We start from the raw sequence: 27,909 nt of genomic DNA on the forward strand, positions 1-27,909 counted from the left end.
CCCAGTATGTGCCACATGCAACTATCTTAATAATTAATAACCAGTCCAATCAATTCAAGAAAAACATTTTATTTAGTTAGCCGAAGTTGCACTTTTTTTTTAGGAGGGAGAACATTATATGAGCAGAATACATTAATATATAATATCTCAGCCTACAATAGATTCAAAGTTGGACAGTGCAAGATATCTGATATCTCAATTTTTATACACATGAACATGTCCAAAAATCACTTTTATCTTCTTTTGAGGAAAAATGTAACAGCAAAATAAGGTTTTGCTTAGCAAATAATGTTATGTGTAATGATACTTTCAAACATTTATTGCCATAACATGTTCATAAAGCAGTCTCATGTTTTATTTGCCACCCTTTTCCGACAGGCCCCAAAATGTTTAACCATTTCAATGCAGACCGTGTTCAGATTCCATTCACTTTCCACAGAGCCCTTAAAACACAGATGCTAATGAGTTAAACTTTCTTCAAATAATATTGGCCTCTGCAAATATTTTTGTATTAATCTTTTTCAACTGCAACCGAAAAAGATTTCAAAAATACAGCAGATGAAGGCATCCAAATTAATTTAGAAAATAAATCAATGCAAAACCTTAGGAAAGACTCTCTTGATGTTTTTTTTCAATACTTGGATACACATCCCTTCTTTGCTGTTGCAAGTGTATAATAAAGCTGTATGGTTATTAAAAAGAGAGGACTATAGTTTAAAAAAAAAAAAAAAAAAAAAAAAAAAGTTTCATTGTCATAATCCTGAAAACTGATCCTTCCTTGGATTAAAGGTCATCTCATCTGCAATGAGTGTGAGGCATAGAAAATAGCAAACTTAAGTGAATATTACCCACATAAAGAACAAACAGAAGTGCAACATACTGATCGATATTGGGCAAATCAAATTAAGAGGACAAGCAGAAAACATTCTTTAAAAAAAATGCAAATATGTTTTACTTTTAAGTGCTTGTCTGTCCTCAAACAAGTATGATGTTGGTAGTGTATAATTGCTTCTCCCTAGACCAATGTTTCTGAAATCTACTCCTGAGGGCCTCCAGGAACTGGGAAACACAATCCTAGACATTTTCTTTCAATCTAGACATAACCAGGCATTAACCATTATTTAATCAAAAGGACTAAAGTCCCTCTCAAGGTTCTCAGATTCATCATCATCAGAGAAGAAGTCATCCTCATCAATTTCTTCTTCATCATAATCTTCATGCCATTCTGGGACGTATTCATCGTCATACTCATCCTCCTCTTCTGCTTCATCACCTACATCTTCGCCGGTGTAGTTGTTGTTGTCAGAGTCTCCAGTCTCAGACCCTCTATCTGACTTGGACCTGGAAACATATACAACATTACTCTTCATGGTAAACAATTTGTCCATCAAATGCAATGGTAAAATATGCATGTGATTTGACAACAATCCACAGCATGCACAGTACACAATGTTATGGTTAAAACAGCCCTTTTCTTCCATTAGGAAGGTTGAATACAATGTACACTGTGAGTCTGAGAGACTTGAGATCATTCTTGTTAATGTGTAATAACTCACTCTTTGTTCGTGTCTGTGTTGTTAGCAAGGTTTGAGGCTTGTGCAGCCTCCTGATCTGGCCCAGTCTTGGACTGATATCCTACACGGAAGTCCTACCAATAAAAAAATTAAAAAAAATAATAAATTAAAAAAAAAAAAATATTGCCCCCTGCAGCTAAGTGTATACAATACCTGGAGAAATGCACCTGAAAAGGGGATATCCACAAACAAATGGAGAAGGGATACAAGAGGTGTGGAAATGTAATTTCGCTGGAGAGCAAACTACTGACTCTGGGCCCACTGGTCACTGTCAGCGCAACAAGTTGCGTTCAGAGCATTTGTTCCCTCAAAAAATGCTAATAATGAAAACAAGCTCATTCTTGGACTTCAGTTTCATTCTGTATGGCGTGAAAAAACATTTTGGTGAGAGCGTACCTGGGTAGAGTGTTGCAGGATAGCCACTAGGCGCTCCTGTATGCGGCGAATAAGCTCCAAGCCAGTATTGAGGTGCTCTGGCTTCAGTAGCCGGACACAGGATGCCAAGTCTGTGCACTGCAGCAGGGTCTCCTCTATACAGGCCAATCAAGAATAAGGATCATTGACTCACACTTGTGAAAAGCAAGTTGGCTTACAAGACGCTATGTAATTTTTTGTTTAAGTTAAATATACTCTTATTTATCACTAACCAAGCAAGATCTGCAGGGCATTAGTGTGAAGGTCTAGAGCTTCAGTTTGTTGTTCCATGACATCCATCTTTTCAGTGTCCTGGTTGTAATAGCTGTACACACATGAGTAGGCCAACACCTGGATGACAGAGGAAGAAAAATGACCAAATGGACATGATATCCTTGGCTTTCCTAGATTAGTAGCCATCATGTAACAGGTGGGATACAGATAGCAGATAGGAATTTGCAAAAAGGATAAATGTGTGTGTGTGGGGGGGGGGGGGGGGGGGGCTTTAAAAAAAACAAAAAAAACAACAACACAAAGATCTCACCTTGCGAGCTTGAGCAAGAATCTTGCAGGCATCAATGACAAATGTCAAAGATTTCATCTGCAGTGCTTCATTGATAGAAGACACTTTGTTTTCCAGATTGATGGCAAAATCCTGAAGAGGGTCATTAACACAGTGAAATAAGATGTTATTACCATTCAGAGTAATACTGCAAATCTATATATTAATGTGATAAACAACCCTCTCCAACCTTGGCCTGATTATGGAAAGTACACCTCTCATTGTAGTCCTGGAATTTCTTTTCTTGCCTTGCAGCTTTGCTCACCTGCAGTGAGAGAAGTATTATTCCTATATGTGAACTATAAGAAGCATCTAATGTAAGCATAGGACTGTAAACTACCACCGCAATATGAAAACCTGTCCAACTTCTAAATGAATCACGTACCATGGCCGAACAGTTGTAATAATCTTTATGAGTTGGTTTCCATGGCTTAAGACACCTCCAGCAAAATCCATGGTTACATTTGGCACAGGTCATGCTACAAGAGGAAACACATTTGTCTTTGAAGACACAATGAAGGCCCCCCCCCCCCCCCCCCCCCCCCCCATGTGACTGGGCAGGACCCACGGGTTTGTGAGATCAATGCTCGTTTGTGTGTGCACGTGTGTGTGGGATCATTCCCTATTTCAGTTTCAGGACCACCTTGTTCAAGGTTTTGGCCTTGGGATGGCCCCATTTGACCTTGGACCTGATCTGAACTGATAGAAGAGGGACTGCTCCAAAGGACTCAGCTTCAGCATAGGTCTATTAGTACTGCTCCATGCATGCTGACTGCTCTTATCAAATTGTATGTGGCTTTGTGGGACAGTTGTGAAACAATGTTTCTTACACATGGAATTATTATTTATATAATAATATGCTAAATAATTATGTCATAAAAGCAAATGTATTTATTCATATCAGTTTAGTCTGATTGACTAATCACAGTAGATATATGTAGTATAGTTTTTTTGTTGTTGTGGACTTTCATGTGGGTTCTGAATAACACTTTACAGTATATAATTCTTCCCAGTGTAATTGGTGAAATTGTAACCTTGCACAAGAAATTGTGAAGGTACAGTGTGGAATAAATGTTGCAGATTGGCATTAAAATCAGGCTCTAGTTATAAAGGCTGGCATGCCAGATATATAGCTCAACAAATGACAACCATATCCCATATTTTGCCCTTCTCATGTCTTTTGTTTTTCTGTTTTTTGTATGCAAAGTGTTTAAATATCGATGGTTATTTCCATAGCGTGATGGTTATTTTTATGGAATTGAATCTGGAGTACACACACAAACAATTAATCAGTGTTCTCACTCAGTATGTTTTCTTAAGTGTGTGTGTGTGTGTGTGTGTGTACATGCTTACTGTAAGCAGCCTTCATTTTTCTCTATCTGAGCCTGGCAGCTGGGGCAGCGCTTGGAGATGAGTTTGGCCAAATGTTTGCTTTGGGCCTCCATGCTCATCCCCTCATAATAGCCACCATCATCCATCCACTGGGACATGTGACTGCAGCTAGCTGGATAGTGAGCCTTGGAGAAGAGAAAAGACCATTATGCAAAGTGTGTGTGTGTGAGCACATGCAACAAATTAGAAATCCAAACAGGAGCATGTACCCAGTCATGCTGGAAAGTGCTGGGAACGCTCACCTCAGGGAAGTTACAGCTAAAGCAGGAGGACCAGCAGCACTTGGAGCAGGTGCCCATGCTGCCAATGTTCTCCTTGCACAGGATCTGGTCACAGCCCTGAGGATTTGTGCACCAGGTCAGGTTGGAGCAACACTCCACGTAGCCTCGTAGGAGGGCGTTCTCATACTGGAGGAAAGGCACACATTACGGATATCTGAGATTCCTCATCAATACTGTGGAACAGCCGCCTTCAAAAGAATAACAGGGCTGTCTAAGAGGCTATACAAGGCTATGTAACACATTTCAATAATCCAAGAAATAGTGTGTCCAGGTTGAATGTTTAAACAACTGTAAAATGGCAAAGGAGGTCAAACCTTTGCAACTGTATCTTTGTCAAGGATGTTATAGAAGAACTGAGAGGTGGGCTGAGCACGACAATCTATGATGGGACAGTCACAGTTCATCACCAGGTTCTGCTCAATTCGAGCAGTCAGGTATTTTTGCCAGCAAGACTGAGAGAGAGAAAAGGAAATCCATTGTAAAAGTAATATATAACAAAACGTATTACTTACTACATAATCTTAAGTCAGGCAAATGTGATTTGTGTAAAAAATAAATAAATAAATAAATAAAAAATTATATATATGTGTGTGTGTGTGTGTGTGTGTGTGTGTGTGTGTGTGTGTTTCTCTGAAATTTCTAAATAATTGCAAGACAGGGAACAATGCATATACTGCAGTGGATACAGGAATTAACCTACAACTGTGTAGTGTTTAAGACATTAGTAATCTCTATTATCTTAGCTAGGTGAAATATCTGTACTATTATAAACAAAAATTTTATACATAGATTACAAAAGCCTTTAAAATACTTGTAACTGTTTAAAAATGAGCAGCACTAACTGATGTCATTTTGAAATTCTAGATGCAATATGCCACTTAGACCCATAGCTCTACCCTAGGAGTGAGGAGTGAGGAGGTCACTTGTACACCCTCATATGAGACACTCACCCTGCAGCAATAGTGCATGCAGCAGAGCATAGGTGTGGGGTCACTGTTGCCAGCCCGCAAGATCAGACACACGGGGCAGACAGTGACAGGGTTCGGAGGGGATTGGGGGTTGCAAATCTTCAGACCGGCGGCCAGCGCCAGGGAGTCTGGGTCATCCGTGTAGCGCTGGATCAACAGGTCGACGTTCCACTTGCAGTGCACGAGTAGGTGCTCGGCCCGGTCCTGGTCCAGACTGAGCGTGACAGAAACCTGCTGGACAGTATGCTGCATTAGCTGCTTCACCTCCTCCTGGGTCATGGTGCGTCCCATGGAGAAGAGCACTGCCTCGAGCACCCCTTCCTCCGCACGGCGAGGGGCCACAGTGAGGATTCCCAGGCTGCTGGGAGAAACACACACACAGTCACGACATGCAATAAGGGGTTCAAATGAGCATGCATCTGCAGGCTCCATTGATCTTTTTAGGATAGGAAGAAGACATGGGTTTCTCATCTGATAAGTATACATTTTTACTCAAAAGCCCCAATGTTTTTTTTAATGTTCATATTAATCTGTAGATGTTTTTTCTGAAAGTATTCAGCATAAAATAACTTACTTGCAGTCATATCAAAGATGATTTTGATTGTGGGATTGTGAACTAAATATGCAGTGTTTTTTTCCACTTGAGCCCTACTGATTTTTCAGCGGTACATCAAGTAAACATACTGTGCTAAGTAGACACTGATTTTCTTCTGAATGACAGCAAAAGAATAAATAAACAACAAACATGGTTCAAAATTTAATATTAACTTTATTTCTTAAAATGTGTTAAACATACTTGTACGTTTGCCTGCTTCTAAACATGTGGCATAACTACATGTTTAAATTTTGTGGCACAGTAACAATATCTTAGAGCCAAAGATTTCTTTGAAAGGTTGATGGCTTTAAAGTGAACTATCTACCTGTAATGGCTAGTCAGGGGATCTCTCCTGACCTCTTACAGACATGAACCAAACATGCCAAGTTTACAGGAGAACTAAAAAATTCCTGATGATCAATGCATGTACTTTTCCAATAACTTAAAATCATGTACACACTGTAGAACCAGAAGAAAGAGCACAATATAACAGCATGTGCTCCAAGTATCATGAGTTTCTCAATAGTGTGGTTTTAGAGAAATCCCATTGCAGACTAAATGAAGGTTTGAGATGCAAACAAAACAAAAAAAACACTTGACTGACAGTACATCAGTGCTCAGCACATACTCTACCTAGCAAAAGTGTTTTCTGGATAAATGAAATGGAACAAAATGGATTTATGTTCTTAAATGTTATAACATCTTTTCTGTTTGGTCACCTCAACAAAAGCATTCTGACAAATTTGAAAATAAGCTCTCTTCATTTCCACTCAAAAATGGGCTGCCTCACATTCAGTGGGACTATGATGTCATCATAAGGAAATCGGGCCAAAACCTTTGGCACTCATTTACTTTGGCATCATGTACAATTGACTCATCAGGAATAGAGCGGTTCAGCCTTTATTTAAGATAAAGTGCACTTTAAAGATCAAGCACAAAAGCAGCAGGTCTGTAATATTGAGAAACTGAGAGAATGATGAACTCAACAAACAAATGATCTCAGAACGCTTCAGATACATACACAGAAAAAAGCAGATGGCATTAGGGAAGAAGGAGCGCGCAATTGGAAAAATCTCTCTTTTCTTTAGACAGACAAATAAAACAAAAACAACAACAAAAAACAACTCCAAAGGGCACAGCACGTATCCGGCCATATTTAAGCCACTGTGTATCTTCTCCCACCTCCTGTACAAGGGGTCAAGGGTTAGGAGTCATCAGCACACCTGATGTCAGCCTTGCCACTGCCAGAGCCTTTCTTCAGGTCCAGCTTGCTGAAGAAGTGCGCCTGGCCCTTCTGGGGTGTTGAGGGCTCCTCCACTAGGAACTCCACGATGTGGGGGTTGTCCTCATTGCGGCGCACGTAGCCCTTGTTGATGACGTGCATGATGCAGGAGAGCACGTCAGCGGTGCTGCAGCTGAAGCGGGCAGGGCCGGGGGAGTGGCCCGCCTCCTGCTTTTGACATGCATCCAGCACCTACAGCACAAATGGAGGCACAGCAAATGAGCTACTTCCGACGATGATGCCAGGTTAACATGTGCTTTATGAAGCATGAAAAGCTATAATGCACCACTACAGTCCATCATATTAAAACGTATTACAACACAGTATGAGGTACACCACTGAAACATAAGTTTCAAACTTTACCTTGAACACTAGGTTGTCAATATGCATCTCCTTCTCATTCTTCATGATCTGCACAATAATGCAGTACATGTAGTTTCGTTTCCTCTCCAGCGTGCAGGCTACATCCTCATCCACATTTAGATAGGTCTGCTTGGGCAGCAGGTAGCAGTAACTTTGCTTCTCTGAGTTCTGTGCCAACGACTTCTTTTTTAATCTTAGAATACCTGGAGAGTCATTGGTAAAATAATTACACTTCTGCCTTCTGTCAAGTAGATCATTAATAGACATCTTTTTCCTTTCAACTTGGATCCTAATATGAATGATTAGAAAAATCCTAAAAATATTGTATTTTCATATATTTTATAGTGTTTAAATCTTTTAAATCTGTATTTAAAGTATCATTTAGTGTTACAATGAAAATAATAATAATAATAATAATAATAAATCATTTTTGGATGTATGATATTTGGTTGTACTGAAATGTACCGGTCATATGTTCACCATTCACTGGATGCTGGGTAAGGATGCCCTTCTCTGAAGTCAATGGTTTGAGGGCATGGGCGAGCACAGTGGGAGACAGGCCAGTGGTCTGCTGTAAATACTCTACGCTTACATCCTGAGGACAAAAAAAAGAAAGGGAGGGGGAGGGGAGGGGGGGGGAAGAAGGGCACATTCTACCTATTGGTCCTTGGAAAATCTTGAATGAGTAAAGACTAAGCAAAAACCGAAGGATTTGTTCGCAGCGTACTGTGCGTCCTGTACCTCTTGCTGATTGAACTGCAGCAGGATGTACATCTGCAGCGTGGAGACGTAGAGCGTGCACGAGCCGTAACGCAGTTCGGCATGGCCGAGCCAGGTCCACTGCAAGCGCCGCGGCTTGCTGTTACTGAGGCTGTACATGCACTGACCTACCATCACACACACACAGCCAGAGACACGTCAGACCGCCTACTGAGGACCGGCATGGTCACATAATTACATAAATATAAAATAATATAGAAGTAATAAAGCAATAAAGTAGAATATTTTAACTCAGGTCTGGGAAGTGGGTGTGCGTTGCCGTGTGCAGGACTTGAACTAACTGTTGGAGTAGAAGTCAGTGAATTCGGTCAGGTAGCTGCAGAGCTGATTGGGGAAGAGTTTGTTGGGGTCCTCCAAGTAGCATGGAGCGGAGACAGCCCAGCAGCGTGGAGACAAAACCAGCACCTTCACCTCGCTCTCCTCCTCTGGCTCCGACAACTGCTCATCAGTCATCTGATCAACACACAGTCCACAAAAGACTCATGCACATATCAGCACCTGACATTACACGACCAGTGATTCTGCATACAACGCATCGCATTGCAGAAAGCAAGGCTTATCTAGCATCTCCCATTATGATCAATTTATAACCTCCCTTCTCCACACTCCATAAATGACTTTCCTTCTGGACTGATGACTTCATGTCAGAACAGATGCTAGCAGTGTAGTCTGACCCCACGGTCTTCACCCCTCACCTCCTCTTCAATGTCCTGGAGACTCTTGTCCAGCTGCTGCAGCCGGTAGAGGTGAAACTCCTGCTGCAGTTCCTCAGACTCGCTCAGGTTGCTTAGCATTTGCTGGGGGAAGCGGTTGGGGAAGCAGGTGCCAATCTGCTCAATCACCGCACTCTCCAGCCAGACCTTCCCCTGGCTCAGCAGACGATCGCCCAGGTAGTACCTGAAAAGGGAGGTGGGGCATGAGTAAACAAACAGTTTCAACAAGCACAGTTTCACTGCAGTTGACAAGTTAACCAATAAGACTCAATGGTTGGCCCCAACCTGTTTTTAAATGACAGAACACTTTTGCAAATGCATTTGGCCAGAGGGTAAAAAGACAAACTATTTGCCCTCAAACAGAAGTCACCCAAACCTGTAAAAGTGCTCAAATGTGTTGGCCAACTCCAGTCCAGAGAGGAAGAGCATGGGCTCCAGGAACTGCTGGAGCTGGTTCAAGGTCTCCACATTCCCAGAGTCCACTCCACTCTCCTGGATCATGTGGTCTATGTACTGCGCAAATCGTTCACTCACCTAGGAGAGGGAAAAACATACAGCATGAGGACATATTGTGAATGTTTAAGGAAAAGAGGTCTGTGCTGATGCTTCTGCAGCCACTTGGCTGAGAGGAATTCGGCGAGGCATCCGGACTCACGTGCATGGCGGTTAGGATAGAGAGCTGTAGCAGTGCTGCGGAAAACCCCTGGCGCAAGGCCAGCACAAAGGCTGTCTGCTGGCCGAAGAGCTCCTCCATGGCCTTCTTTAGATGGAGGTACATGTTCCTGTAGCGCTCCACAAAGTCCGGCAGGCTGCATGTCAGATCCAGGAACTTCTTTACCTGCAGCACGAACAAAGAAAAGAAACTACAAGCGGCAGCATGTTGCTCTGGACGCGTTGATTAAATGTAAGACAAATTTAAATTAAGTTAGACAAATTAATTTAGACAAAACGTCAGAAGCATATTATACCTTGACATAATGTCTGTTTCACAGAGCAGCATTAAGTGGTAATTAATAAGGTTAAATTGATTACCTGCCGCTGAACAACACCCTGCCAGCACAGTGCAATGCCTGCAATACTGCTGGTGCTCTTCACTTTGGGCTTTGCAGTAGATGAGGAGGAAGAGGAGGTCCCTGCAGACGCCTCCTTGTTCTTGCCCTCTTTGCCATCTGAAAAGCAATACCAAAAAGCTGCCCACACTGGAAACACACTGGAAGCACACTGGAAGCAAATAAAAGTTCCATGCCAACCAAAAGCCAAGCTGAACTGAGGAAAATGATGTCTTCTGAAATTGGCATGTAGAATTTGAAGGTTTTACAATAACAAAATGTTTTAAAAAGCAAGAGGAAAAAACATTCAAACATTTGCGGTATATTGTTATGGTTAGTACTGAGTGGATGGATGGATTGCTGAAAAGGTCCAATGATGAGCAAAACATTGTGTTGTGTGATAAAATTAAATGAGGAAAAAAAAAAATCTCTGATTATCCTCTAAGCTGTTACTTACTCTTTACATCTTTGCTTCTGTTGATACCTTCTGAAAACAAGAAAAATACTTTGAAAAGAAGCCTCGACTGCTTCAATTAAAACCTGTCTAAAATATGTGGTTTATAAGTCGCAGCTGACAGACAAAACAGTAGTCAGACCAGGACTGTTACCTACATCTCTGCATTGCCTGAAAATGTCTTCATCAACATTAAGTCTTAACAAAGCAACTAGCATCAAACTTGCACTGTATGTTAAAAAAAATGTAAAAATATTACTTTTTTTCCCCCCAAATAGTGGGGGGGGGGGGTTGGTCTGCAAAGGCAAAGGAGTAGTGCTATACTTGTGTAAGCACTGGAGGAAGGAAGGAAATATGGAGCAGTGGATGGCTCACTCACTGGATTTGACAGGAGGTTTAAGTTCTTCTGTGTCTGCTTGGCTGGTGTCCACATGTACAAGCAAGTGGGTGAGGCGGCGCACGCGGGAGTTGAAGATGGAGGCCCTGCTTTTGTAGCGCTTTGAGGACTCAGCATTCTCCAAATACTCACTGAGCAACCAGGCCAGAGGGCTCAGAACAGACGTCTCTGTTACACAAAAGAATAACAGTAGAAGGTTAACAAAAAAGGAAAGGAATTTAGCATCTGGAATTAATGCCAATTTTCTTAACAAAATTAATTAAAAACAACAACAACAACAAAAAACACAACCTAACTTACTACATCTCAACAATGACATAGGCCAAATTTCTTAACAAAATAAAAAATACCCCAACAAACTAAACAAATATCATAAATACATACACAGACAGAAATGGGAAAGCAAATAGAAATTATAAGAATTTTTATGGTCCCTGGCATAAGATCTTTACTTAGGCAAGTTGTCTCGGGCCAGTTAAATAGTCACACTGTGAACTGCAGTTGGTTACCAGACACAGTGATGCTCTGGACAATGGGTGTGATGAGAGCCTCCCAGCAGGTCCTGCCCAAAGCCTCTGCAGCCTCAGGATCAGGAAGGAAACGCTCGGCAAACATCTGCTCATGGCGCAGAGCACTGTTCAGCCTGACATCAAGTACACAGGCCAGAACAAAGCAATGAATATAAAAAAAAAAAAAAAAAAAAAAAAAAAAAAAAAAAAAAAAAAAACACAGACAGAGCCGGAGCCACAGAACCGCAGAAACACAGATTATGTAGTATGCGGTATACTTGATTCATGACTTATTTGGGCATCTTTGGTTTGAAAAAATAAAAGGGAGTAAGCTGTTATGAGCAGGACAAACTAACTCACTTATTAAACAGCTGAAGCAGCTGGCTCTCATCACTGAGGATCTCTTGGCACCAGGTGTGGGCCTTGGTTGTGTAGAAGAGGTAGGTCCGGCAGCATAGCTGCTCCTTAAACACGGGCCAGAATGTGGGCTTCGGTCCCAGAACTTCGAACCCATGCACACGCGTGTCAATGCCACCCTGATGAAGAACACCACGTGTGCTTTTACAGTCTAATTCCTTTGTCTCAGACACATTGATTTGCAAACCATTTTCGTAGGGATAAGGTCATTCTTCTGTTCTCGCCACAAAGTGTAGGTTATGTTTTCAAAAAATGCCAGAAAGTAAAACAGAGAACTTAAATGTACACAAGGGAGGCAGTAAAATTGTTTTAGTCTGACCTGCTGACATCTCTTGATCCGGATTTGTATGAGAGACCAGAAGCGGGTCATGTTCTCCCAGGAGAACGACGCGGCTGGCTGAGGGTGGAACGTTCACCTGTTCAACACCAAATTAAGCAATTATTCAAAGTGACTGGCATGCCATAATGAATTATATTCAGTATAATTACTGCAGAGGGGTAAGGGTGCTTTTTTTTTTTTTACAGTATTGAGCTCAGTATTGATGTTCGTGGGATCATCTCCTCCCAGCACCACTATACGAGCTGGGCATGTAACTTGAGTCCTCACTGGCTACCAGCACTGCTAGCTCCCTGGGGACGGTGTGGCAAGCAATAAAGGACAAAACACAAAAATATTAATGACATTTCCAAAGAAATTACATTTACACCATACCAAAAAAAAATACAACCTCAAGAACATTTGCTGATCACATCAAATGCCAAGAAACATACCTAATGACCACGCCCTTGTGCATGTAGATATTACTAAAATGGGAACCTGTGCACCCATTGTATTCCCAGTATGTTTGGGGGTTTCTGTCCGTTAACTTATTAGCTCGATGATGATTCGAGGAGGAACTTCCACTTTCTCCCAGCATTTTATCTTCTTTCAGTTCCACACTGGAGCCTGGGGAAAAACACAAACCATCCTCAGTACTGAACTATGCCCCTGAGCCTAAGACGTTGCATTTCTTTGCAACTTCTAGATATCTATATTTCCCCAAGTTCCCATATCTAGAGTTTTTACTTTATTTGCAACTCAAGTGACCATCTTTGCTGTGATACTCTGCAATGACTTTTTTTTCCCATGGCGCCTTAGTCCCGTTTTTTCCTTCACAAACCTTGGCACAAATTGCGTAAGAACACATCAAAGAAGGGGATGTTAATGGGTTGATGGCTTCGGCGATGTTCCTCAATCTGGCCCAAGACCATCTAATGGAAAAGAGAAAGTATATAGGACTTACACTATGGGAAATACGTATAACACAGGATAAACCATTATTCTTATTTATCAACATGTAGCAGATCCTTATTAAACAATCATTTCAGTTACATCAAAGATTGTTTCTATTAGGAATCAGACACATCTCCAGACAGTTCAACAATGACCTGTATGCATCCAGCCAACACACTGGTGGTCATCTTCTTGTAAAGGCTGGCATACTTCTCACAGTCATTAATCAGATCCCGCAGCTCTGTGACCATCAGCAGGTTGGTGCTGTGCTTGTCCAAAGCTTTGACAAGTGCTTCCTTAGTCCCGAGACGGCACATGACTACAGCATAGTCTTTGTTCAGAGAGGCCAAGCGATAGAGGAAATGGATGAACTGCTGCACAGTCTGCATGATTGGGGGGCAGAGCACAAGAAAATAAAGACTAGAACCTCCCAGGATCTGTTTTAGGAGAAAATGATGCCCAAGTGCACATGTGAAGACAGCTACCTCTCTGTCATTAATACAGGCTGTCATAGAGGAGAGACAAGGTTCAATGCTCTCATGCCAAGGCAGCAGATCCTCCTGATAGTGGTCTAAGAACTTGTTCAAGATTCTGTTAATGCAAAAAAAAATAAAAAAAAATAAAAAAAATAAATTACATTTGAGTCTCCTGCCCTAAAATATGCTACTAGATGTATCCAGAATTAAACATATCATGTATCAAACATGTATCAAACCTGTATTCATGACCACCAAATTTGAGATGATTCAGTCATTTAAATCAATGTTCTGAAAGCTGTTCAAAAATGACTAAAAATGAAAGGTTTCATGTGGACAGCAAAGACCAAAATATATCCTTAAACGTTTGGGGGGTGGGGGTGGGGGGCATTGACTGGGGGAGGATCCTGATAAGGCTGCATCCTTCAACACTTGCCTGAGGATAGGGAGCTGCATTGCACGCTCAACCCTGTGCTGGTCCATCACGCGCACCAGGTCCTGGAAGGTGTCTCGGCTCTGCATCACCTGACTTCTCTCCTCCTCCAGCTGAGCGGCGTCATCACACAGCAGCCGCTCCAGGGCCAGGATCACCTCTTTGGTGGTAGTCATCTCTTTCAGACCCACGACCAACATCATCAGCTCTCTGTCCTTTAAGTCAATGTCTTCCTTGGACTCTGGAGGAAAGCACCCCCCAAAAATGGAAGAGGGTTACAGGTCACACAATTCTAGTGGTACTAACAATTCTGTCACAAAATATAACAAAATGTAAACAATCATATGCACAGGAGAAACATAAGAGCAACTATGAACAACCACAGGACTACTCTTCCCATCATACTACCTTTATTTTCCAATCGGTGAACCAATGTAATGAGTTTGAGGGCTAGTACAGCCAGCACATTCTCTGAGCGCTGGCCAGAATGGCACTTTCTGAGCACAGTGGTGACGTCACAGGCCACCAGCTGCTCTGCCAGGCTCTTGTGATTGGATATCAGCATGATTATGACCAGCAGGCCGTTTCCGCACAGACAGGCCACAGCTGAATGAAGCAGAGGAGAGAATAATCAGAAGATTCACACATCGTCAGAGTACAGAGGTGCCTACTGAAGAACAAGTCAGTTTGAAAACCTTTAAAGCTTCTGCTAGGAAATGCATTATCAGTATCATTACTATCTCAGGGCAAGCTCAGGTTTTAATAACACACAGCATGGTAAATGTATGTGTTGTACCCATGTTGCTTCAACATTCTACATGCACATAACCCACAACATGGCTAGAAGTACCAACAAAGCGAAGGAACGCAGACCTCAGTTAATTAAACAAATAAACCTTAAAGGCATAACGTCAGACTGACTTCACTATGCGACAGGTTTGCTAGCAGAGGTGAGTCACGTACCCAGGGGTGTTGAGCATGAGATCAATAGCAGAGGGGATGGCACCAAGAAGCCCCTTGGAGCCCTCAGGTGTTGCTGAGCCAATGCTGGCAAAGATCTCTAGCATCATCTGAGTGCCAGACTCAGACAGGGGCAGGCAGCTGCCCACACCACGCAGATCATGTTTACTGGCGCCTGTGATCACCTTTAGAGTCTGGAGGGAACACACACATATATTCCTTTGTTTAGGTTACATTCATGTTTCATACCTTCATTACTCACAGGTACCTACTGACGGTAAACAGTTGTAAACACTTGTCAGGTTGGACAAGGTTAATTCTTTTACAGCTAAAACAATTTCAACCTCTATGGGAGGACAGTGTAGTTGGTTGTTAATACGGGGACTTACTGCTAGAGCAATTTGCTGCACCCGATGGCAAGTGGGATATTCTTGCATGCAGGAGAGAACGGCCTTCACTCCCCCCTCGGTAGCAAAGGAAACCCGCCAGTCATATTTGAGCATGAGACTGCGGGTGAGGAGCAGGGCAAAGATGGCGTTCTGCTTTGGCTGGCTTCCAATCAGCTCCACCAGCATCTTTAAGACTTTGTCTCTGCAAATCAGAATAAAAACTTCATGTCAAATAATTCTACTGCGCTCGCTCGCTCTCTCTTTACAAAGCATTATTTGAGAGATAAGCAAATCTTCAACAGAAAATTTAACAAACAGAAGTTCATCATTTAATTTTCTTCTTAATTTAAAACATCAAGAATTGTTCGAGAAATGTAAGTCTTCTTGTTGTTCATCTAACAAGAGCCAAATATTGGGCAGTTCTTGTAACTCGTTCAAAAGCCACACCCTACAAGGATGGAAGTACTTCTCTCTATATCAGACTCGTACCCTGCTCTAGTCCAAAGTATATTTGCTGTTCCTTTGCCCAACATTGACTAACAAACAACTCTACATGCTCTACTTTGAGTTTTTGCTTGGATATGCAAAACTTGAGCAGCACACTCAAGAACAGAGTACACATAAGACAACGATGCATCTGTTTGGATCCTTGTGCAACTCCAAAAGCTAGGTATTCATAATCAGAGAAAACTAAGGACCCTTTGTTTTGCAAACTGTTTACATATTGTGGAAAGCTGGGAAGTTATTGAAATAGTTGTCAATTCATGGCAAAATTAATAAATTGAATATGTGTACAATATTAACTAGTAAATAATTCTCCTAAAAACTGAGAAAGGGCTGATGTGTCGAGCATTGCATTTCTTTACTCTCCACAGCAATGTGATTAAGGTTAATAACATACAACTGTGCAAGTCCTTGGATCCTTTCAACTTGTTTCTTAGTCAGATGCTTGCATGTTTATTTTGCAGTGGCAGTTTTTGGGTTTACTTTCATCATGCTCTTCACTTTTGAAGAAGGAAGTGATTCTATTGCCATTTTCTATTCTTGCTGAAGTTTGCTGCTTGAAAACAAACACCTAATATTAAAAGCTCTGTCTTCTCTTAACTCATTGATTGATCTTAGTGGTTGCTGAATTTTTGTGAAAGTATACATTATATAGCCAGTAGTACACAGTATGCACAATTACTAGACAAGTCAGTATTATGATCTGATCATTATTTCAATGCATATTATCTCTTAACAATAAAAACACGAATGCTAACTGGCTATAATTATTTTCAGGTTTAATTACTTAATGAGGGAGGCTGTGGCTTAAAGTGATTAACACCCTATATAAAGGTGTGCATAATTATTCAACAGCTTCTCAACCTCAGGAAACGGACAAAAAAGAGACTTAACTGAGACTGAAAAGTCAAAATCTGTAAAATGGGATGCATCACACAGCAGATTACAAAACTATTGGAGGCGTGACCATCAGACAATCTAACACTTTGCTGTGGATACTCAAAAGTGTGGGGGAAAAAAGGCACAAGTTGAAAAATGTGAGGTTGGCAGGAATCCATTAGCCTTTATTACCCTCCAGTGCCACCATATTTCATAACCACAACCTTTCAGGAATGTCCAGAAGTAGAAGGTGACAAGTGCTCAGAGATATGCATAACATAAGGAAAGCTGAAACATGACCACCACTGAATAGGACCAAGATATTCCCAAAGATTTCTCATGTTTTCATTCAAGATACTCCATCAAATGTCAAGATACACTGCTGCTTGGCTGGCACGCAAAGCCATCAAAGATAATGATAACCTGACTTCTAGACCATTCTCAAGCATGAGATTTACAGTGAAGGAACACAATTCAACCCTTTGAACAGCATTTGGGAGGCTACGATGGCTGTCTCAGCTAAACCTGATAGTGAACAGATGAAGAAACAGATAGATTAAATGCATGGAAAGATCAGGGTGAGTTATATAACTGCCCTTGTTCTCAATCACCGAACAGTTTTGAAAGGCCAAAATTGGATAAATAATACTCTAACACTGAAGAATAAACTATTGGGTGAAAAAATGAATAGTAATTGAACTGTCTTATACTTATGCACACTAAAATTTACCTACAAAACTATTTATAAAAAATGGGCAAGAGCCTCTTTTTGCAGCTATAGCAGCCTCCCCCTTTTTGGGTCAGCTTTACGCAAGATTTTGGAATGCATCTATGGGAATTTAAACCCACTTGGTCTAAAGAACATTTGGAAGGTCAGGCACTGACACTGGACAAGAAGACTTGGCTCACAATCAATGTTCCAATTCATCCCAAAGGTGTTCAGTGGGGCTGAGGCTGGGGCTTTGTGCAGACCACTTGAGTTCCTCCACAATGGTCTCATCAAATAGTGCCTTTATGGACCACTTTTTGTGCACTGGGGCACAGGAACACTATAATAGAAACAGGCCTTCCCCAAATTGTTGCCACAAAAAGTTGGAAGCACGTAACTGTCTAAAATGCCTTTGTATGCTATATCATTTATACAACCCTTGACTAAGCGGCTTAGCCCATACCCTGAAAAACAGCCAGAGCATTATTTCTCCTCCACCAAACTGTAGTTTTGGTCTTTCAGCAAGTGCAAGTAGTATTCTGGTATTTTCCAAACCACGTTTCATCCATCAGATTGCCAGATAGTGAAGTGTTATTCATTACTCCAGAGAACACATTTACACTGCTAGAGTACAATGCCGGCTGGCATACTTTACACCAACTCCAGTTGATGCTTGCAACGCACACACAAGTGATCTTAAGCATATGTGCAGCCACTCTCCATGGAAACCCATTTCATGAAGATCCTGGTTCACATTTCCAGTGATGCTACTTCTAGCAGCAGTTCGCTGCAGTGGGTTTGCAACAGGATAGAGAATTTTTTCAAGATACACGTTTCAGTCCTCACCAGCCCTGCTCTTTGCATTTGGGGGGACTTCTGCTTTGTGGCTAAGGTGTTGTTGGTGTTAAACTCTCACACAGCAGATTCTCTGAGAGGCTGAATCATTTGTTTTACACGCCAAAGGACCATCAAGTTGTACCCTGGGCTGGTTTCTGGCTTCCTTTAAAGTGACTACAATTATGCATGGTATTACATCTATTATTCTGAACCACACACACAGCAATAAGAGAGATGAGTCTCAGTGTACCAGTCCCTGCACAATTAACTCGAGTGATCCAGAACATTCACTTTACGTAAGGGATAACATGGAACAGTCATGAACCTACAATGAATCCCCACCACCTCAGTAAATTGTGCAAACTTTTCAGGACAAGCAGTCCTACGTGCTACCTAAGCAGTCCCACCTACCTAACTACCTACAAATAAGCATTCTTCAACATGTCTAAAATTCCTTACATGTCTATTTGATGGTAACAGAGGGATAGACTCAATTCCAAACAACTAATTTTCAACATTTCTAAAAAAGCAATTGTACCTATTGTACCTGAATTTCCATGTTATTGGGAGATTTTGTGCAACCTCTATTATCACAGTATGGTGCAATCATATTACCATATCAATGCTGAGATGACACAAAGTGTGGAAAACATTACTGCAAGCACAGATTAGAACTGCACTCTACAAAACTCTGGAAAGTCATCACAAGAAAAGGACTGTGTCAAGTCTACGCAATTTCCAATACACTGCCTTAAACACAGTATGTGGAGCCTCACCGGATAGTCTGTGCTGAGTCTGATCTCAGAGCGCTACGCTCCTGAGGTCCCTCTTCCTCCAGCACCTTGCAGATGAACTTCATGCCAGCCAGCAGGTGTCCTGAGTCAGAGTTGCTCTTTTTCATCATGTCCACAACCTCACCGATTTTCTCCAGTGCCGTCTTTTTGCCCTGCACCTTCGGGTTATTGAACACTATAGCCATGGTGAGCAGAACAAAAGGTTTGCACTTTACATAAAATATGATTACAAAGAAAATGCAAAATCACATAAGCACAACAAAAATTTCAAAGGATATGGTGGCCAAATGCTCCTATAGTTCACCCAATCCTTTGAAACAGTTCTTTGTTTATTACACTCTATGAGCATATGTAACTACATATAAGCCTGTTTGACTAGATTACACAGGTAAATAAATATCAATGCAGTGCAGAAGCAAAGACATTTGTTTAGAGAATGCAACTTCAATACCAAAAAATGGAGTCATATATTTTAAAAGGAGGACTAGCTAAAAGACAGCTTGATGGCTGTGAAACAAAGAGAAATTAAAAACAAATTAAAAATCCCTGCTGATTTCTAAAATTAAAATTACATGATATGAAATGTACATGAACTGCTATATTCTCAGAATGGCTTTTAAAATCATAAATCACTTGTCAAAGTAAATTCTATTGAAGACCAGATCTTGAAAATGGGCTTTTGGAAAACCACAGACTGTTAAAACACACAACTTGCCCTTCATCTTTCCTCCAGGTCCTCGGGGTACTTGGTCTCGTCTTCAGTTGGCAACTCACTCTCTGTATCACTGCTACAGCTGCCGTTGTCTGTGGGAATCTCTTTTTTGGCCTTCTTAGAAACGGAGCCCAATGTGGAGGAGGTGGCTAAGGACGTCGATGTTGTAGGAGCAACCAAAGATGACGATGAGGTTCCCTGTCCAGCGAGCCCGGAGGACCTGACTGAGCCATCGGTTAGCATCCCCTCGTCCTCCAGACTGGCTCCACCGTGGCGCAGGTAGTGCTTGGCGAAGGTATGCGAGCAAAGCAGGTCACCCAGACAGGAGGCTTGCAGCGTGTCCTTGAGAATGTGTAGGACTTTACGGGCCACCTCACTCGACAAGGTCAGCTGGATCAGCGTGGCCTCGTCCAACTCCACCATCTGACAGAGCACAGAGACAAAGGTCTAACCGGAGACGCTCCTCCTTGTTGATAAAATTTTAATTGGCAGTGGTAGCTCAGTGGTTAAGGTACTTGACTAGTAATCAGTAGGCTGCCAGTTCAAACCCCTCCACTGCCAGGTTGCCACTGTTGGGCCCCTGAGCATGGTCCTTAGCCCTCAACTGCTCAAGTTGTGTTCAGTCAGAATTGTAAGGCGCTTTGGATAAAAGTGTCAGCTAAATGCCATAAACGTAAATCTTAGCTCTTGGGCACAGTGTAAAAATGCTGCTACATTTGGTGGTGCAGAAGTGCTAGTGGGTGCTCACCTGGTCGTCAAGGCTTTGTCGCAGGATGTTGTTGACCTCCTGCTGCTGTTTCAGTTCCAGCTTCTTAATAAAGAAGAGCACTTCCCACCACTCAGCACGGGTGAAGGTGCCCGAGTCATCCTGCAGGCCCTCCATCAGATAAGGCAATGAGTACAAGCCACCTGGTGGCTTTGAGAAGAACGTCTGACTCACTGCCACAAAGAGAAGAGGTGTCACAGGTGACATTCAGACAGGATGAACGTAATCTACAGATAATGGACCACGATGCGTTAGATCCTTGTTACTGCACACCCCCAAAGTCTAACCTGCAGTGAGTTTAAGTGTCTCTGTGAGAGAAGAGGCCTTTTCTTGGGTTTCTTCTCAGCCTGTCCACTGCTCCCAGTACCCAAGATCTCAACCATGTGCCAGTGCACCCGTACGTCCTGGAGATGGAGTTCCAGTATACCTGTATCGCACACATATACACAGTACTAATTAACAGACCAGTACTAATTAACAGACTAATTAACTAATTAACAAAATTAACAGCTTTTAAGGGAGCTTACACAACTGGAACACTACCCCACAATCAGCACCTACCTGGACAGGCGGTGAGCCGTCGTTGGCTGTAGCGAAACTCTCCCTCGTCTCCGGCGCTGACCTCCTCGTAGTCTTCCAGCATGCGCACCTGCATGCCGCTTTTTAGGTTGTCCTGCACATATTCCACATAGGCGGAACGGTGTGGCGAAGGTCAGTGCGCGTCTTAAAGCCGTTCCCCGCTTTCTTCTTGGGCGGGGTGGCCACCCACCATCGCCGTGGCGGCAACGGTGGAAGGGGCAGCAGAGAAGCGTGGCTGGAAGATAGAGCGAAGCGTGCGCCTGCTGGCCTCGTCTTCAGCCTCATCCGCCATCACGGGGGAGATGAGGAGCGGGTTGCGGTTGCGGTCCCAGCCCATGACACGCACCAGCTCTGAGATAAGGTTTGCCATTGCCATGGTGAACTCAAACTCCCGCTGCACTCGTGACTGTTCTGACTGATGACCTGCTGTGGAGGAAGAGGATGAGGGTCCGGGATCCTGCCGCTCAGAGCTGGATTCCACCCCTGCAGTGTTTAGCTTGTCCATCAGCGAGGTCACACACAGATAGCGCTTGACCAGAGAGAAAAAGCAGCTTGCCTGGGATCTACAGAAAAGAATGACATCCTGAATAAACAGTGCACCTGTTGCAAGAATGAATACAGAAATTTTCACTGTTTTCTGTAGGTAAACACAAAGCTTGCTAAATTAATATATGTTAAAAGGTTTCCTTTTTAAAGAAAAAGCAATATAAAAAAACCTTAAATACCACATAAAAAAACTAAACTTTTGTTATTGCACAATGACTCAGTTCTGTTACTAGAAAAAAAAGTTATGAAATATTAACTTAATATATTTATATTACTAGCTTAATATATAAATAATTGCACATATTCAAACTACTATTACTAAAAACTGGCTAACTCCTAAAGTTTACTTAGGAACTCACAATACCCCTCTTCACAGTATAGCACTAAATACTATGACATGAGGAGTACCTGAGGGAGGTGGATGCCCTCAAAAGAGATGCCCATGCTCCTCTGAGGAGGTAGTCTCTGCAAACAGCTCCAAAAGGGTGTAGCGGTTGTCAAAGTCCATGTGCTGCTCTATGCCATCCTGCTGGCTGAGAGACAACAGCACGTAGGCACGACTTCCTGTACAAGCAAAGAGAGCGTGACACTGAAAAAACCCAGAGCAAAAGTAGTTCGTGCCTGCTTTGAAAACATATTTGTTTAGGCCCTACTTATGATTGCTGTCAACCTGGCCCAACGGGAATAGAACCAACACAGCAGTTACAATGCAGGGCAGTACATGACCTCTCTCACTATGGGATGCTTGGAAACATTTGGAAAAAACATTCATTACTTAAGTACTTTTTTTTTTTTCTTCACTAAACTTTGTAACTATATTACCCGACATTATGCATAAATCTATCAAGGTAATGCTGGCAAACAAGCTTCCTGCAAGAAAGTGTTTTTAGAAAATAACATAAAATTTTGCCTGCATCAAGTCAAGCTCTGACCAGCATGAAATTGGCAAGTGTGTGTGGTGGAAGTAGCCTACTGTGTAAAAGAGACTTACTTTGGCCAGCTAGAAGGAGGCAATACATGGAAATAGTAATGAGAGTGTTGTCTTCACTCAGAATGCAGGCCATTACAACCTAAGCCCAATCTAAACTTGCCTCCCTTCTTATGTCAAAGAAGGTATCTTTAAAGTTAGAAAATTATTAAGTCATTGTCTATACTGGCAGACAGTGTCAGGGACACACTCCCTCAAAACCATATACAGAGATGCTATTCAGTGCTTAATTTATTTTAGACAAAACATTAATTTTATTAGGATGACAATACGTTCATTGCACTTGAGAATTCATTTCATGCTCGAGGACACACACATATCCATGTAGCAGGACAACTACTGCATGCTTTGTTTTACATTCACTATGCGCTAACCTATATCTCTAACACTGGAGGCCATAAAATCTAGCAGGCATTTAATGAACACAGCCCGGTTAAGAGAGAGATAAAAGTGTAGGATAGGTTACAATGGGTTCCATCTTAGGTATGCTCTATTTGGAAGAACCACAACCTATGTTCTTAGCAAAAAACAAATTTACATTTGTATTACACTACATTTTGCCCATTTATTTATGGTTTCATTTGCTTAAAAATATTTTGATACCTCTGATGGTAAAATGTCAATACCCTACAATTTTATCACATTTTTTTGCCATAGCGCATTATGTTGGTGGGAGATCAGGGAAACATGAACCAACGAATGCAGCAAGGAAACTGATGATAACATTTAACAGAAGCAAAAGCAAAAGCAAAAAAAAAATAAGCAAAAAAAAAGCAAAAAAAAAAAAAGAAATCATTAAAGAATATCACCGTGTTCTCAAAAAGACTGGCCACTAAATATTAATCTGTCATTTTCTAACCATTCTTCTTTGAAGTCAAACCTTCAACCTTCTTTGAAGTCAAACACAGTGAACTGGGCCGAGTTTTCCCAAAGCGTCTTAACACAAAGGTCAGCATTAAATGGTACAGTGAGTATCACACCTCTCTCACTCATTTAAGATGATCTTAACACTATGATGCTTTTGGGAAACTTGACCATGCTTTGTTAAAAGTAAAGGTCTGTGACCAAAAAAATCCACCCAAATTGTAGCTTTAGCTTAAGGTATGTAATACATTTAAGTATGAAAAGTAAACATGGGCTATATACTGTAACTGAGCATAAACATTTAATTTAAAATTGTCCAATTCCTATTACACCCAATGTTCATGTCAATTAGCTGACACTAATTTCATCAAAGACTAGTTCAGATAAACAATGCAGTTTATGAGTGCAAATTAAAGCTAAATATAGTAAAGCCAAAAGTACAAGAAATTCCAACAAAGCAAAATAAACTAGAAGCGTATCACTTAATGACTAGTGCAATATTCAAACTCCATGCAAAACTCTGTAATTAGTGTTAACTCTGATGCTTAACTTCCCACTGAGTAAACAAACAGTATTTTTCAGTATAATTCAACTTCATAAACCATGGTAAGATTAATCAGAATGCATCTTGTGAACATAAAATTCTGCTGTAGCTCATTTCTCCTGTTTCCGCTTAATGAACTCATTAATTCTTTGAAAGAAACATGCCACAAAAACTTCTGATATTTGGCTTATTTGAAAACAATTGATGGCCCACTTTCAACCCAACATAAAAGGGTACATGACTAAATCCAAAACCAGATCCAACAAACAAGTTTACCACAAATATCTGCAACAACCATGCAAGACTCAAGGAGACAAAGCAAGTACTGGAAATGTAATTTCTCTCCAAAAGCAGTGACTGAATAAATTAGGTTAGAAATGTTTTGCATTCATATGGCCCAACCAATCTTAATATAGTGACTCACTTAGCAAAACAAGTATAGTGACTCACTAAGTCTCACACTTCATATATCTTTATTATTAAGTAATTTCAATATAACACAGCAAGCAAAACTGATGAAACTGTAAGATCTTGACAGTGCGGAGGCAGCCAAACTCAACAGAGCAATAGCAAAAGACATGACATATCTCAAAAGAAGAACAGACTTCTTAATTCAATCATTGAATGCATTTTACATGCAGATAACTGCAGAAAATTTGATTTTGTCAAGTAATCTAATCAATGCGTTTACATGCACTTGGTTAATCAGAAAATTTGAAAACTCTGCATTTACATGACTCAGGCAATAATCAGATTTCTACTTTGAAACCAGCCTCACAGAAGGATGTGACATAAACATCAAACTGCCTGCCATGGCTTTTTGTAAACATGGATCCACTTTACTGGCAAATATGGATGATCTTTTTTTTAAAATTCTGGTTACTAATAGTTCACAATGCTGCGATCCTTACAGCTTTCTCTATATTGATGCAAAGTGTTTGGTAGCCATTTTGCTGGTGCTGTGTTTAATTCGGATAGCTGCTTGCAGGACAGCACTACACTATCAGGTTACATTGGGGTGCATGCACAGCTGTGAAAACTGATAGAAATCATGGTAATGGTATACCTGATTACTGAGCTAAAATCCAGCTCCCTTTAGCAGATTCCTAAATTGGATTTCTAGGCATTAAACTGATCCAAGAAAATTGAAGTATGCTGTTTTACATGACCACTTGAATAATCAGATAACTTCAGAAACCTGATTATGTTTGAATTATTAAGTGCATGTAAACAAAATCATTTACTTCTACTAACATATGAAAACTGGTCGCAGTCAAGAATTTCTCTTATTAGCCTATTATAGACAATCCTAGAATAAAATCCAATATAGCAGTGAATGACATTCTTCATGAGGCAAGTATGCAAAGGAATTACAACGTGAACATGATTCGCAGAAACAAATTGATGGCACAAAGTTTTTGGTAACAGTGGAGTTCAGTCTTGGGAGCAAGCAATGTGTCACCAGAGGGGGAAAAGGATATCAGCCTGAAGACTGATATTATTACATACCTGCATCATGAGAGGCCAGAGCACGTAACATCTTTCCAGCACTGCGGCGGGTTTGCTGCTCTTTGTTGCACAGCAGTTCCATTAGCAGGTCTAGTGCTCCGGTTTCCTTGAAGACTCCCACCAGTGAGCCGATGCTGGCATAGGCACTCAGCACGTGAATGGTGTGCGTGAGGCTGATGGCAAAATCACTGTTCTCAGCCATTTGCTTCCTTGCACGCTCAACAAGGTTCTTGACATCACCCTTCATGTCAAAGGCGGGCTCCACCTCATTAAAGGCAACGTCAGATGGGAACTGGCCACTGGGCCGTGCCTTCTCCTCCAGCAGCGGCCGCTTGCCCAGCAGCGTGGGGCAGTTGGCGTACACGTCCTCCGTGGACATCCACATCAGGATGTTCTCCGTCTTGTTCTCGCTCGACGAGGAGCCACTGGAGCCACCCACGCCTGAGCTGCCACCAGCCCCACTACCTGTCTCATTACCACCACCGCCCAAGCTGGTGCCATCATCCACTGCCAGCAGGCTCCAGCGGATCAGGTACTCTGTCTGGCCATCGTGGGTGCGCCTCTGCCGGATCAGCTCTTCTGGATAGGCCTGCTGTTTTGGACCCAACTGAACCAGCAGGTTCCCATTGCGGCGCTCACCCACCATGATAGCTGAGAAGTAATGAATAAGCCCAATACATTAAGCTACATGCATTTTAAAAGGTTATGGCATATAAGAATTCATTCTTTGTTAGTGGTCTGAAACAATATTTGTAAGAAAAAATACAGAGGTTTTGTTGTCCCTAAAATAAGACCAGATAACTCCTTCATTTTCACCTGTCAAGCTAAATTAAGCATATCTACTTCAACATACGCAAATTTTTATGAAAATAGGAGATAACTGTAAAAAGGATGAAGAATAAGGTGCACATCATTAGGGGGCAGCAAGATGAAATCCAACAACTCAGTCACTTATCTAGAGGTTGCTTGGTTAAAAAAAAAAGAAAAAAAGGAAAAAAGAAAAGAAAAGCAAAACGCTGTGGATAACATTTTGCTAAACTCTTCCATCACACTCATTCCTCTCTGATGTTTATGGCTGGCTATGTCATAAGAAAAAAAGATAGAAACAATTTTTGTAGCAGACTCAACGTTATTAATCAAGTGAACTAGCTGTTATCTCATAGCCACATTAGCATTCTTTTTCATTAACGATTTAATTAGCCAGCTTGCTTGCTTAACGGCAGGTTAGCGTGCTGGCTGAAGTTGTGGCCAGCGAACTCCAGCTGTCATGCTAAGCAAGTAACGAAGCTAAGGCAACTTCTTTTTTTGCGAATTGGTGCCGAACCGACAACGGTATTAAGAGTTCACTGCAGCTAGCTAGCGTTACATGCCAAATATCTCCTCCCGTTAACTCTCACCCAGAACTTAGAAACGTCTCAATGGGTCCTCTACCCACTTTGACTTCGTTCGCAAGTGGCATTCGCTAACAAGTTTCACTTATATTTCCCCTCCAAGAAAGGGGATGATATTATTGTTATTATTAACTAGCTATCTGGCTACCTAAGCTTATTATTAACACAGATCGTACAGTTTTTACTGGAAAACCGGCTCGGTTTTCGCTGGCTAGCGAACTCGCTACAGGTACTGACTTTCGATGCTGACTCACTTATGAAGGATTTATGCATTAGCCCACCCCCCCGATGCTACACGGGGTACATCAGTCGTTGGAAAGACAGGATTAAGTTGCTAAGCTAGTTATCTACCTAAAGTCTGTGGCTCGGCGATGCACTCTGACATGGCAGCTTCAGATGTGTGCGAAGGCGAAAGCGGAGACGGGCTGGCGAGGGCTTGGAGACTAACTGGGACAGGGCCTAAGCTTAACTTCCTACTTAAGTACAGCTAGCAGGCTAGCTAGCCACATAGCTAACGATAGGCTAGCTCACTGTTACTGCTAGAAACCCAGTGGGTCGCGCGGCCTTACGAATAGCTAATTTTGCTATCTTAGCTTAGCTCTATAAACTAAAACAAAAAACATATTTTCATTTACCTCCAGTGTTGTGGGGTTTCTCCTTCTTCACTACTTTCTCCCTCAGTCGATGGAGTTTTCGTCTCCGTGGTAAAGTGTCGTTGCCCAGTCTGAACACGTTTTTGTAAACTTAGCTATTTGTTACGCATATATCCCTCCACAATATTTCCAACTACGCTTGTGTGTGTGTATAATTATACGACCAACTTCCGGCCTGTGGCGGAAGTTAAAATATTTTAAACGTAGAAATCTTATTGATACAAACATAGGCACGGATCAATACCGCTCCCAGTGGCCGAACAAAGAACAGCCTCTAAATAGTCATTCAAACCCATGTTTTTGTTTTTGTTTTTGTCTTTGCATTGACGTTTGACATGGAATGTCAGCGTTTA

The 27,909-nt window shown here is 41.7% G+C and overlaps 1 protein-coding gene across 1 annotated transcript; it reads right to left on the reverse strand.

The window, feature by feature from the left end:
* Positions 1–53: 53 nt before the first annotated feature.
* LOC113572726 (cullin-9) lies at positions 54–27,718 on the reverse strand. Its single transcript, XM_035531340.1, is given in 52 exon segments — positions 54–1,341; positions 1,557–1,648; positions 1,971–2,104; positions 2,222–2,339; positions 2,533–2,643; positions 2,741–2,815; positions 2,936–3,029; positions 3,904–4,067; positions 4,185–4,349; positions 4,538–4,675; positions 5,174–5,549; positions 7,010–7,260; positions 7,432–7,634; positions 7,897–8,026; positions 8,173–8,318; positions 8,493–8,664; positions 8,907–9,108; positions 9,301–9,458; positions 9,580–9,762; positions 9,957–10,093; positions 10,431–10,460; positions 10,807–10,992; positions 11,334–11,467; positions 11,694–11,869; positions 12,070–12,126; positions 12,128–12,166; positions 12,274–12,336; positions 12,338–12,380; positions 12,522–12,696; positions 12,911–13,001; positions 13,179–13,406; positions 13,509–13,614; positions 13,936–14,173; positions 14,341–14,518; positions 14,520–14,538; positions 14,896–15,086; positions 15,282–15,483; positions 18,987–19,179; positions 19,713–20,139; positions 20,465–20,655; positions 20,770–20,823; positions 20,826–20,879; positions 20,882–20,909; positions 21,044–21,067; positions 21,069–21,188; positions 21,191–21,247; positions 21,249–21,605; positions 21,607–21,624; positions 22,016–22,048; positions 22,050–22,171; positions 25,513–26,163; positions 27,539–27,718. Coding segments are annotated over 51 exon segments (7,749 nt in total). The 5' UTR covers positions 26,159–26,163; positions 27,539–27,718; the 3' UTR covers positions 54–1,121.
* Positions 27,719–27,909: the final 191 nt, after the last annotated feature.

Source organism: Electrophorus electricus, chromosome 11 (genome assembly GCF_013358815.1).
Source record: "Electrophorus electricus isolate fEleEle1 chromosome 11, fEleEle1.pri, whole genome shotgun sequence".
Classification (NCBI taxonomy): Eukaryota; Metazoa; Chordata; class Actinopteri; order Gymnotiformes; family Gymnotidae; genus Electrophorus; species Electrophorus electricus.